The sequence below is a fragment of the Xiphophorus maculatus genome, chromosome 9 (assembly GCF_002775205.1).
Source record: "Xiphophorus maculatus strain JP 163 A chromosome 9, X_maculatus-5.0-male, whole genome shotgun sequence".
In the NCBI taxonomy this organism is placed as follows: domain Eukaryota; kingdom Metazoa; phylum Chordata; class Actinopteri; order Cyprinodontiformes; family Poeciliidae; genus Xiphophorus; species Xiphophorus maculatus.
The window spans coordinates 17286088-17299974 of NC_036451.1; the positions used below are offsets into that span (position 1 = coordinate 17286088).

General features: G+C 38.3%; 1 protein-coding gene across 1 annotated transcript; it reads right to left on the minus strand.

The window, feature by feature from the left end:
• LOC102222824 (LIM homeobox transcription factor 1-alpha-like) lies at positions 1 to 12586 on the minus strand. Its single transcript, XM_023340178.1, has 8 exons — positions 12502 to 12586; positions 11878 to 12058; positions 4462 to 4682; positions 2339 to 2511; positions 1952 to 2029; positions 1531 to 1603; positions 1155 to 1331; positions 1 to 421 (listed from the first exon to the last, which is right to left on the minus strand). The coding sequence occupies exons 2-8, from the start codon at positions 12054 to 12056 to the stop codon at positions 279 to 281; spliced, it is 1044 nt and encodes a 347-aa protein (XP_023195946.1). The 5' UTR covers positions 12057 to 12058; positions 12502 to 12586; the 3' UTR covers positions 1 to 278.
• Positions 12587 to 13887: the final 1301 nt, after the last annotated feature.

The following is a 13887-nucleotide window of genomic DNA, read 5'->3' on the forward strand; positions in this document are numbered from 1 at the left end:
AAGGGGTTTCTGTCTAACCATGAAAAGTGAGGGGAACAGCACCATGCTTGGAGGGTTTATACACTTTCTAGACATTGTGCTGCAAATGGGAAATGGAAAGTATTAAATGAAGCGACGTGACAATGTTTACCAAGAATTGAATATGTTAAATTACATGGCATCGCAGTGTATCCATGTCCACTTCTGAAATTTTACATTTGTTGACCTAACTAGCCTGGGGAGATAAAAGTGTGTTTCCAGAGTGGATTGCAGCTTCTCCCTGAGCCTGAACTCCACCCTCAGGAGGTGAAGTATGAGTCCTGCATGGAATAGAGGCAGTCAATGGGAGTGAGTGGGGACGATCCAGCCAGAGAGAGGCAGTCATTGTCAGCAACATGGCACAGAGACTCCCTGTCTATTTCCCCATACAAGTCTTGAAAACCTGCGAAAATCCAAATTATCATTAGGTTAGTGCATGTAGACTCTTCAGATTTGACCTTTCACTTACAAGAGCTGACCACAAATGACTTTGCCAGGCTTGTCATGCAAAGCAAACGTCTTACCCATGATGCTTTAAAAAGACATGTTCACATTGATACATGTTGAAATTCATGATTCCAATTCCACATGTCAGTTTTTTTGTGCCCAAAGTGAATTAAAGTTTTCAAAAAGTACAATTTATTTATTTATTTATTTTTTTACATTTTGAAAAGAATACGCTCAATTTTCACAAATGTAACTATAAACTTGAGACTTAATACCAGTACCCTGTCTATGTGAGAAATTGTCTGCTCCTGCTGATGTGGAAGCCGTAAGCAGTGGCTTATGTTGCTTATGCATTGTCCTGGCTCAGCGCTAACCCTCTAACTTTTTGGAAAACAGCCATGCTGCAAGAATAATCCAGTTTTTTTAACAGGGAGACAATACACATTCTGAGATTTAAAAAAAAGAAAGAAAAAAGAAAGAGATATAAGGGTAATAAAAATAAATTAAATTAAAAAAAACAGAAGGTAACTTGATTCCAAATTCTAGGTTTATCACTGATGTGTGAAATTTTAACAAACTTAAATTTTAATATTTATAAGATGATATAAATGCACTCTCACTTTTCTTTGTCAAATTACAAAATGCTTTTCATGAAATAAAACAGGGTTTAATTTCCAGAGTTCTTTTACCATAAGGGTGCATGTGATCCCCTGGCATCTGGGGTGGAGTCAGGCCCTGTCTGAAGGGGTCCGTGTCCCAGTCCTGCTGCTCCAGAGTGGTGAGCCCCATCTGCTGCTGCTGCTGAACATGGGCAAAAGATGGCCCCATGCACTTTGTTTCTGAACCTAAACTGCCACATGAGGGCACTGTAGAGCACAGAAAACTTTATGAAATTGTTTCATAAAGTTGATTGATAAGATTCTTCTGCTAACATTGATGTGAATTTGTTACAAGTACTCTTTTTTTTTATCTATGATTCAGTTGTTTTTACTCAGACTCTTAATCTAAATTGTGAGTAATTAAAGTCACAAGTGATAAGTTGTACAGTATTATGTCTGAACTCACCTGTTGAGAGTTCGCACTGCTCCTGGGTGTGTTGCTGCTCCTGCTGCTGTTGTCTTCTGGCCAATTTCTTCATCTAAACAACAAACATCCATTAAATGAAATAGCAAAAAAATAAAAATAAAATCTGTTTTGCTCTGTGTCACGTGACTCTGTCGCAAAATATTAACAGTGAAGTCAAGAACATCTGTCATTGAGTGAGAGAAACCACACGAGTCCACTTTGTGAGGAAATATTAGCTCTAATCTCCAGTGATCTCCCTGCAAGATGTCATCAGTTTCCTGTATAAGGAGATAACTCGGCTGATTTCCACTCTGGCTCACAAAGTCAGTGCAGAAAGACTGCTTTTATTAAATGTGCATGTGAGATTGTGTATGCATGTGCATATGTGTGTGGGTGTGGGTGTGCATGTGTGCGCGCTTACTTTAGCTCTCTGGTTCTGGAACCAGACCTGCACAACCCGGACACTTAGGCCAGTTTCTGCTGCCAAGGTCTCCCTTACCTTGGATTAAGATTCAGGTGGGAAGTAGAAAAAGACATAAAGCAAGGTTAGAAAAGTAAAAAACAAAAGGAAAGGTAATTGTGCATTTGAAGGTTAAAACGTTTGTTTGCTCTCACAAAGGTCAAATCATAATGACGCTAATTTTCAAATGCTTTTAGATTTATTTTAGGTAAATCTGCTTTGTGTCTTTGCAACATCCTAATATGAAACAAACAAACAAAACCACTGTGTCATCTGTACGATATAAGCTGAGCTGTGATGAAATCATTTGTCCGCACTCTGTATAAAATCAAAGAACAAGCACGTTACCTTTCGGCAAGGTTTTGATGAGACCTCAAAGGAAGCCTTGAAGGTGCGTCTTTGTTGGGTGGTCAGAATAGTGCGAGGTCTTTTGGGACGTTTGGTTTCTGGATTATCTGCACCGCCTCGCCTCTGTGTATTCCGTCCCAATTCCTCCTCTTCTTCATCGTCACTTTTACCTGCTGGGCCAACGTGATAGGGAAGACATGCAGAGATTAGACCTGGGAGACATTTTATCAAGCAAAACCTAGGTATGTAATTTAATATGTTGAGCAGAAATAATGCACCTGGACGAACATTTTAGGCTTTAATTGCATCTAATCCTGATGATCTGTCCAAATCAAATGAAATTCATTCAGAATTTCACAGGTTTTGCTTAATTTAAATAAATAAATACTCAAAGGACTGTCAATGGTACCATACAAAAGTAGCATTCCACTATAGTTTTTACACATTTTTGTCAAAATTATGACAACTCTAATGTCCTGCTTAAACCATCCAAACTGATGCATAACTGTTAGATGGAATAACAAGGATGAGTTATTTTAAATTTTACAAATTTTGCTTTATGTGTATATGCATTATGCATATACACATCAAGTGCAACCAATTGCTTTCAGAAATCACCCGATTGATAAATGGAGACCAGTTTTGTGTGCGTCCACCTGTGTGAACAACTGCTTGTTCAAATTAGGGAACAAAAAATAAAAGACAAACTTAGGGAAATCAAAAAAACATTTTAAAGGAGCGTCAAACTAGGGGAGGTTATACAACAGTACGTTAAGGTTAGAACATCTTACAGAGCGCTGTTCAATCCGTCATTTGAAAAACAAATTCGGAGAGAGAGAGGAAGCAGTTAAACAGAGAAGCAGCCAAGAGAAGTGATGGAGTTGTGGAGATCTGCAGCTCAGGTGGGAAAATCTACACTGACAGAACAACCAGCAGTGGTGCATTCTAGAAATCTGACCATTATGGCAGGTTGCCAAGAAGAAAGTAATTGCATAGGGGAAAAAAATCAGAGGAGGAGCTGTCTGCTGTTTACCACCAACCATATATGAGACACAGCAAATATGTAGCAGAAGGTGCTCTGCTAGATGAGCTTTTCCCCTAAATGCAAAATATATAGGGAAAAAACATTTTATGTGTGAAAAACTGAAACTGGTCATCACTCTGAACAAACAAAGCTCATAGTGACATAGCATCATGCTGTAGGGTGCGACTCTTCAAACTTGGGTGTCCGACCTGTTTTAAGTGAGCTCAAAACAGGTAATAATAGCAAAACCCAATTGTTTGTCTAGTTACACTCAGCAAAAGTGGGTAACTGTTGTTCAAAACTAACTTTTGTGATTTTGGACAACAGCATTTAGTTTACATTAACTAATTAATCTGAACAAGGTCTGATTCACATAGGATTAAATCTGAATTTCCTGATTTAATAGTAGTTGCACATTTTTATTTAATGTACTTTGCATGAAAACGTAGTATGATTATTTTGAAATCACATCATCTGCAACAGAAAATACATATTTTTTAATCAGTCATCATATCTAACAATGCATTATGCATATACACATCAATTTTTTCAGTGCATTTCTTTTGAGAAGCTTTTGATAGGAAATGAGTCAGGTATCACTCTAAAGACAGTGGGAAACAAAATAATATGTTTCTGTTTTTATTTACATTATATGAAAAATGGGATTCTGTTAAATAATTTTTATATTTCTCAATAATCAATAGAAATACTTATATCTACTATTTATTTTAAAAAAATGTATTCATTATTGCAACAGAAACAATACTAATGGTCTAACGGCATTTTAATTATTAAATGATGATTTATTTCTCATCTTAAAATGTTAATGCATAATTAATTAAAGCAAGCATCTCTTAAATGTAAATAATTGACTTTATGCATGTGCTATTCATACATAAAACATTTCTAATACTTACACATGTAGACTTAAATAAATAATCTCGCAGTCTGCTTTTCAAAAACGCTGCTATGTCAGCTACTGCCTGCTTCAGTGAGCTACACAATTTCGAGCAAACAACTCCCAAAGTTAGAATAAAGAGCACGTATATCATTAAAGTCAGTGAAAGAAAAGCAGCATCAAAGCATTCAGGTTGTATACCGGTATCTGAAGATGCTGGACTCGCCAGATACTGATGGTAGTCCTCTCTGGCACACAGAAGCTGTCCCTCCCTGAGGACACAGCGGTCTCCAGTCTGCAGGCGGCAGGAACAAACTTTGCAGGTGAAGCAGCGCAGGTGGAAAGCAGCGGCTCCGGCTCGCATCACAAGCTCTGCAGGGGAGATGGCCTCTGCACAGCCCCCACAATGCACTGCAAACAGACTGAAGACAAGAAGGTGTAAGTAGGCATACATATTGGACACTCGGTAGCTGTTAGAATAATGCATTTGTTTGCTTTAGGTTCTTAACCTCCTGAGACCCTGCATCCTCATATGAGGACATTACATTTTTGTAAACACAGATGTAAATAATAACATTGATTGAATGGTCTTATCGTCACACAGATAGACCCAATGTCCTCGTCTGAGGACATTGGGTTTTGAGAAAACCACTTATTGTAGAAAGCTGAAATTTCATTTTTAGGCCAATTGGGTCCTTATGATCCCAAATGACAAGGAGAAATGTATATGCAAAAACAGACCCATTGTCCTCATATGAGGGCATTGGTTTTGACATAGTTCAAGAGCACATAGAAAGCTAAAATTTAATTTCAACTAAAATTAGGTCATACTAATCCCAAATAGTAAGGAGACATAAAAAATGCACATCAAACAAAAGCCCGGGTCTCAGGAGGTTAAGGACTTTGTACGCCACAGTAAAATGGGACTTTATGAGAAGAAAATACACTTTCTTGACCTGGAGAATGTTGCTGAGTCTAGCTGTCACTCAAAACCACAACCAGCGCCTGACTTCTCCCCTTTCCTCCTCCTTCCCTTTCTACCCCAAACCGTTTAGACACATACCCTCAGTGTGTCGGGTGTGTATCTTAGCGCCTGGCAACCAGAACTGGTGGGCTCAGACCCGAGAGACTGTTGCCGTGGCTCCGACTGCTGTGTCCGAGGCCGTGCTCCTGGGGGCTGGAGAGAAAAGGCTCTCGGCAGGCCATGGCTCCAGGCTGAGGGGGGGAATCAGGTCTCCTGGTGGGAGAGACTGAGCCGCTGGTCCCAAGAATTATCCGTGGAATTATCTTTAAGTCTGCTTAACCAGAGTCGGACAAAGGCAGAGCCGGCCCCCGAGCAGCGGGACCATTGTCCTCCGGTTGGCACGGCCACATTTTGGGTCTGTCACGCAGGATGATGCGTCATCATCCTGGAGCTGGCGTTTGTTTCCAGACCTGACTGGGTCACCAGACCAGCCAGTGAGGAGGCATGAGAAAGTGACAGTTTTACCCCTTTTTTTTGTGTTCATCTAAAATACTGCACTTGCCCAACAAGGAGAGTGAATTGGGTGTTATACCTTTCTTCATACATAAAATAAAGAATGCAAACAGGGTCAAAGTGCTTTTGGTTTCTTTAGTTGTAATTTTCAGAAAATAAAGCAAAATGCATGGCAAATAACATAATAATGATTAATGTCCCAAGATTTGCTACAGTTACTAAAGAACAATAATCTTGTATAATTTATAATTTTGCTTAGAGTCATCGTTCATGTTGTAAACAGGTTTTAACCTCCTGCTTGATGTCTTGACATGATTCTTCAATACTTCTACATACTGTTCCTTCCTCATGGTGTAATCTATTTTGTGAAGCGCTTCAGTCCATCCTGGGGAAAAACAATCCACAGTACGATTCTGCTACAGTGAGGCTGGTGTTCTTTGGTTTTTGAGCCCATTCGGTACCAAAACATGTTCATCTCATGGACACAGAGGCATTTCTTTCCTTAATGGTGTGGCTGGACAGTCCTGTATTTTTTTTGTTTCTGCATACTACTCATTGAACAGATGAAAGCAGTGACTTCAGGCATCTGGGAATTGTACTCAAGGGTTGGCTAATTTCTTTTGATTTTTTTCATGATGCCACAAGGACCTGCTGTGTCTGAGACGTTGCTCTAAAATACATTTGACGTTCTGTCTAACCCTTAGATTGTGAATACACCTACTAAAGATTTGGAAAGTCATTAAATCATCATCTAGACTTCCCTAAATTGTTTAAGCAAATGGTAATGTCAGTGTTTGTAAAAAAAAAAAAAATTTGAAAAAGGTTGCATGATTTTGGCATTTTAGCAGGTACAAGTAATTTTATAAATATAGTATATAGAGAGATTTAAAATAAAAAAGTAAGGGATGAAAAGGTTGTGTGTCTTTTTGTGCAGTGCATCTGGTTTTAACTTTTTTGTCTAGGATTTTTGTGAATGTATATGTTATTGTTGTTCACAGTAGAAGATAATATATCGTGCTTTTCCCCCACGACATATCTTTCCATGCAGACAAATAGATTAAGCTAAACACAACCACATAAAAAGACATTACGTTTTATGAATAATTTTGGCAAAGTTTATTTTCGTAGGTTCTCTTATTTTTCTTTAAATATCCAGAGAAACATGTTTTATGTAATATTGAACACATTTATAATTTACATTTTCCTTAATATCCACAAACCAACTCAGACTAAAAATGAAGACAAAACAAACACTCATGATAAAGGACCCCTGTCGAGTGGTCTAGAGCTCCTACATCCTAAAGGCAAACATTGCTGAGACCTCTTAATGTCACTCTGGAAACGGTGAATCCCAGCCCCAGAAACTCACCAGTCGCCCTACTTGACCCGTCAGAGTCATATGTCCCTCAGCGTTGATGGTGTGGGCTTTAATATGGCCAACATACCATCTGTGGTATGTGCATTCCTGTGGTGACACGAGGTGAATCACCCAAATATATCAAAGGAAGTGTGGCTGAGGAAATACCCGGAGTGTTTGCGGGTCTCTGGGATACACTGAGCCGATCTCTCCCTGTGATGCTAATGATAGATGTCAGCAGAGAGCAAACTGCGGGCATTAATGTTTTGGAGATCATTTCTTGTTTCGAGAATCGCCGTTCCATTACAGGCCTAGTCCAGCTCGCCCTATTAGCCCTGGTTCTTTTAAGAGTCAGTAATGCAAAGGCAAGAGTATCTCAAATACTTAGGCAGCAGCTCAAGATGTTTAATATTTCAGAGTTTCCGCTGACATGATTGGCCCAGCGACTCGGCCGGGAGAGCGGGAACACTCAGTCACGCTGGATTAAGACCAATTAGTGACATGGTGGTTATAGAGAAATAAGTCAGCAGAATATTATTCTCCTCCAAACCAATATTGGGCACATTTAAGGTGAACACACTGTGTAAGAAAAAAACAAACAAAAAAAAAACAACTAAACTCTACACTCACTCACTGTTCTTGCCATGACCTCAGAGCTGACCTTTGGCAGTGGGGCAAACAGACTGCAGGTCTGCTGGACATGCACAGATCCTGTTTCTGGATCAGGTTAACCTGGATCCTCTGCTGAACACACACAGCAACATAGGACACATATCAGATATGCATCTTCGGGTCAAGTGCACCATCCGTCACGTCGCAGATCTGTAGACCAATCTGCTGTCCACTCCACATGCTCACTGAGCCATTTAGGTAATCTATATACTGACAGTCCAACCAAACTAAACCTCCTGTTGTCTGACAGGAATTATATTTTAATAAATAATATGACAGCTTGTTGCATGTAGTGTATCAAATCATTGACGCTGGTCAGGAGAACAAATGTAGGACTAATTTAATTAAGTTAATCTTCTGGTTCTTAAATGTAACCATTAGAAGACAAACGATCAAAAGTTCACATGTTCTTCACACCCTCTAGATTTCATCAGTGATCATCATGAGCAACATATTGCTGGTTGGATGTGGTATGTGCAAGTGCAGGTAAATGCAATGTTATTCTTGCTATATGCACACTCATTGATGTATTTCATTTTTTTAGTGTGTGTACAACTATATTGTTCACACTAAATTTCTCCAGCAAGTACTACATGTTCAAAACCTTCAAAAATGTGTTGATATCCCCTCTCTGTTTCAGCCTGGGTCCATCAGTTATAATATTATGGTCTCTCGAAACCAAAACGAAACCCAATAAAAATGTTCAAGTTTAAAATAAGTCACAAATCAAAAAATATTGTATCAGGACATTTTCAAACCATAAACTCGTGGGTAATTTTTGCAATTTAGAGTGTATCCCAACTTTCAAGTTAGTAATAGAAAAAAAAAAACATGTTAACTAAAGACACTATGTGTTTATGCATTTATTTAAAATTACATTTAGCATTCCATTTCATGTGACCCATTTCATTGGTATTTTTTTCTAAAAGCAGTAATACTGTTTCATTTTGCTTAGCAATAAATGTTTACATTCAGTTTAGTTTACTCTTTAATTGCTTGAAAATTTTGTATGGTTTTCACAGTATTTTAAACTCAATTGTGAATAAAATGTAAAACTAGTTTAAGTTGATACTTTATAAAGTAAATCTTCCAACACATTTTACTGGTTTATGACTGTTTTTTCTGGACAGTATGAAGAATTTAGGCCCTAATGCAGTTCCTGGTGAGACTCCAAAAGCAACGTTGTCAATAATATCCCATCATGTTTAATTCTGAATCAGTACAGTTATATGTCAAGTTATTTCTGATGACCATTTTTCAAAATTACATCAAAGCTATTTATTTAATTTGAACAACACAATTTGTAATTTTAAAGGTACAGCCAAACACAAATGAAAATCTAAAATTTTTTTTACTTCACTTTATGATTTAAAACTATATTTATTTATATAGTTATTTGAGTGATACTGTCAAAAGAATACAAACTGTAATATCCAAATGCTATCCCTAAATTTAAAAAAAACGGTAAAAGACAGCAATAAATATACAAAAAAGAAACAATCTAATCCTATAATTATTAAAAGAGGTGTATGCATATATAATTACTATTATTACAGGAATATTAATTGTTCATCATTAATTTATTATTCATTACTATTTAATTTAAAAAGTTTTATTCATCTCTTTCAAGTGAGATAAGCATATTAATCTGCTGGCTTTATGTTTATTTACATTTTGCTTAAGCTTTCTATATTATGTTCACCTGCCTGTAATTTGGCTAATATCTGTAATCAAAAAGAGGCAAACAAACAATAAAAAGTTGTTTTTTTTTTTTCTTTTTTGTTTTCAGACTGGACAAGAACTTCAACTGCAGAAAACACTATCATTGTCTTATAACTCATTTCAGACTCCTAACACACTCTGGCTGCTTCCTCAAGCACAGAAGAAAACATGCCGGATCCAGACAGAAGATTCAGCATGTGGTTAGAGACAAATGTTGTCTCAGTATGGAAAAATCACACTTGCACCGCATCTAAGAAAGGGGCACCGTTTGTCTGGTGAGCTGATTCTGGCACACATTTTAAAACACTCAACGAGGACAAAAGCGGTGCCCATGTGTGTCACCCAGACAGGAGGCTGGGGGTGTGGTGAGGGTCAGGGGGGAGGGGGTTTCAGAGGTGGAGCCTTGGCACCAGGCCTCCTGCTAATTGATCAGCTCAGATATCTCACGGTTGACTGGACCTCGTCCCATTGCTCAACACAGGGGCTGCTGCAGGAAGAGATTTCCAGATGCCGCTGCGCATATCGCCAGGGCTCCTGGAGCGCACTGTCCCCCAAAATAAGTTCACACCATCCTCACCGTCTCTCTGTAAGGGATGCACCAGACCTTCTGACATATGGCTCTGCTCCACTAATTACCTCTTTGCACTGCTCTTTGGTTCTGAACTGTTATATCCACTCACCGCATGGAGCTATTTGGAATTTCAACCAGAATTATGTCTACAATATAGATTTTATTATAGTAGTGTTAAACCTACAAAAAATAGCTATTTTTTTAATACACATTTTATTGTAATAGCAGGAGGCATACTTTTGTCTGTACCACTTTTGTTGGAAGACCCTTTGATAAACTAGAGCAAAAATAATACCTTTTGGGTGGGTGCATTTCCTCTTGTTTGGGTGAGAGCAGCTTGAAGGAAGACTGTGACGACAAGTAAATGGGAGAGAGTACGATCATTTTTTCTAGGGATGTGTGAGAGGTGGGGAGGGGACCATATGCTGTCCCCCGCTTGCAGTTGCCACGCCAATGGCCCCCAACATCTTAACACATTTTGACAATGTGTCAGCTGAGCTATACCCCTGGTTGTGCGTGAAGGTGCGATGGTGTTATTGTGCATGTGTTGTCTGTGATCATGATGTACAATAAACAATAGTTTCCTTACATCCCTCCACCCACCCACCCATCCACCCACTCTGCAGTCACCTTGCTCTCTCAGCTCGCCAGGCCAACTTTCTTTAAAGTCACGATGCAAAGTTAAAACCTTTGCAAACTCAACCACGGAGATTTGATTACTCTGCAAAAATGGAAACTATTTCATTGAGTCTTTAGCCTCTGTTTCTTACTGTTACACAAGCAAACACACACCAACACATGCATTCTTCATCAAGGTCAAGACGTGGACAAGGACTCTTTTGTGAAAGTCGGACTAATATTGGGATAATGAGTACGTAAATGGGCACCAAAGGAAAACATTTCACTTGCAAACTTGCTGTAACTCATAGGTATCCTATTTTGCTATAAAATATTGTACACGGTTTCCTGCCAAGTATTTAAACCCTTTGAGGTTGCAAGGTAGGGGACAGGGCAAAAGTGTAAAACATGGTGCTGTGGTTAAATCAGATCAAGACGGGACTTTTTTGACCAGCATTCTACATCCCTACAGTGATCAATGGTGGTGGCAGCATCATGCCCTTAGGACGTTTTTTCTTCGTCAACAGCAGGGAAAAATCTCAGAAGTGAAGATGGAGGGATAAAAACAGTGCAAAACTTAAGGTGGAGTTTGACAGACCAGAACAGCAAAGTTAATCATTAAGTCAGAGCTACAATGGACTCGTTTTAGTAAAAGTATAATAGAATGGCTCAATTCTAAGGTCTAAGTTTGGACCTAAATCTACGAAAAGGCTTAGAGACTAATGTTTAAAGAAATTCAAAATGGCAGAAGGTGAGCTGGTTTGCAAAGAACAATGGCAGAAATACCCAGACGACTTTTGTGATGATCTATGAAATAAAATTCCAATCAAAGTATTTTTTGAAATAAAAACAGGAGGAAGTTCAAGGAGTTGAGAATACATTTGACACCGTTTTCTGCATCGTGAAAACTCTGATGGATTTTTGTCCAGGCCAAAAATTAGTTAGAATGCTAATGTGGGAAATTAAATTTATTTAAACTGAGTAAAAGTAATTATCCGTGTACAATGAGTTATAGTAGGTTATATATCTGATTTGAATGAGAATGGTAGGAGTGAAAAACACTAGAGGACTGAAGATAATGTCAGAATTAGGTTTTGGTTATGGATATCTGGTAAAGTTGGAAATTATGACTTTTTTTGTTGTTGTTTTTTTCTACATTCAAAGAGTTCAACTAAGAAAATATGAAGTTTCTGCACTCACTGAGTGTAGTCCCGTCTGCAGAAAAGTTTGCGGTCCCGCAGAAAGCAGGAATTCCTGAGCGGCTCCCCGCACGCCGCGCACCGCACGCACTCCTCATGCCAGAGGCCATCACTGACCCTCAGGAGAAACCTGTCTCTGATCGGCCGGTGGCATCCAGCGCACACTGCCTTCTGATCCATGCCTGCAGGGTTCAGAGGGGGAGATCCTTTGATGAGCGGGTTTACAATGAAATCACCGTATCTGGGGGGAAAAAAAAGGAAGAAAAAAGAATTCAAGTTGATGGACCAATAATCATCACTTGGATCAAATCTTTGAATTCAATAAAATTTCCGTAACGGCAGAATTGCGTTTATTTTTATTTCATACTCTCAGACGTCTGCTAATTTCAAGATGTTAAAGGCCTTGAAAAGAAATATTTTTTGAAATATTGCGATAAAATAAAGAAATATTCACATAACCGTTCTCTAAGCCAATGATATGATTTGGTAGACATTTTGTTTATTTTTGCTTTATTTCTTTTTTTACTTTTTAAGAAATTTATCAGACATAAATCACTTTCAATAAACTTTTGCCACTAATGCTCTGAGGTAGAACTTACAACAGCATTATAAAGACACACATTACCTGTGATATGCGAATTTCTCTTAAAGGAAGACCAAAAAAAAAATACTTTGATTCACAAAGTCCCACGTCTTGTCAGAGCATCTCCGGCGCTCAGGATCCCGCTGCTGCGGCTTGCTGCTGAGAGCAGAGCCGCGCATCAAAAGTTTCTCCTCGGGGTTTCCACTCAGAGACCTCTACAAGCGTCCACACCCATCCAGTAAAAAGCCTGCGCTGCTCTATCAATTATCCTATTATCGGAGAACAGGAAAGAAACAGAGAGCTGTGGGTATTTCCTCCATGTGCAGGTGCAGTTTACCTCTTTCCAAGTCTCCCCCTCCTCCTTCGGTCGCTTTCTCTCCCCCTGCAGTTCACTACTTTCTCCACTCTGAATTCCTCTGAGGCAGCAGCACTCACTTTTTGTTGCTCATTGGATAGATAGATAGATAGATAGATAGATAGATAGATAGATAGATAGATAGATAGATAGATAGATAGATAGATAGATAGATAGATAGATAGATAGATAGATAGATAGATAGATAGATAGATAGATAGATAGATAGATAGATAGATAGATAGATAGATAGATAGATAGATAGATAGATAGATAGATAGATAGATAGATAGACAAAATATCAAAATGTATGAATTATCATAAACGTTAAATCAAATTTTGATTAACTAGTTTGTTTATTACCCTGTTATTCTTATTTTATGTAGTGCAACATTTTGTCATTTGAGTTTGTCAATAAAACAACCACTGATTTCATGTTTAGTTGTGCTTTCATAAGCTGAAATCACGAGCGATGATATTGAACTCAGGGGGAAACCAGTGTTGAAAATGACAATAAATGAAATGCAAGATGTTAAAGGAGCAAAAACGCAAACAGCTCCTTAACGGAATATTACTTGATTTTGTTTTGGTCTCTCTGTCTCTGAAGATGGCACGTCCACAAGTTGCAGTGCAGCTATATATATTTTCTGTTTTAGGAAAGGACAGTCAATGATTAGTGACACTGTTAAAATGATATGGTAGAAATCATATGTGACTCCAGCCACATCTGTACTGGGTGGTAAACTGTTTTTGTGCATCTATATTGCAATCAAAGCATAAACTTTTTGAAAGATACCTTAAGAGTAAAGAGTTCTCTTTAAATCTCCCTCTGTCTTTAACTATCCTATACGCAACTGTTTAAAAAATGATCATTTCTAACAATCCCTCAACAGTGAGGCACTCGTTCCATTAATTCTTGTTTATGTTATACCAACATGTAAAAGTTTGGTGAAGTTATTATAGAAACAATCTAATTGTTTTAAAATTTAGGGTCATATTTTTGGATGAACGAAGACATTTCTTCAAGTTATGACATCTTTATGTGTCATTCTGTGTTGACCTGGACATCTTTG

Bases quoted from the DNA above. Each gene is read 5' to 3' on its own strand.
- LOC102222824 (XM_023340178.1), bottom strand. From the start codon at position 12,056: ATGGATCAGAAGGCAGTGTGCGCTGGATGCCACCGGCCGATCAGAGAC. The intron at 2,030-2,338 runs GTAACGTGCTTG...TCTTAATCCAAG, and splicing joins CATCAAAACCTTGCCGAAAG to GTAAGGGAGACCTTGGCAGC. The intron at 1,332-1,530 runs GTGAGTTCAGAC...TGTGCTCTACAG, and splicing joins GCAGTGCGAACTCTCAACAG to TGCCCTCATGTGGCAGTTTA.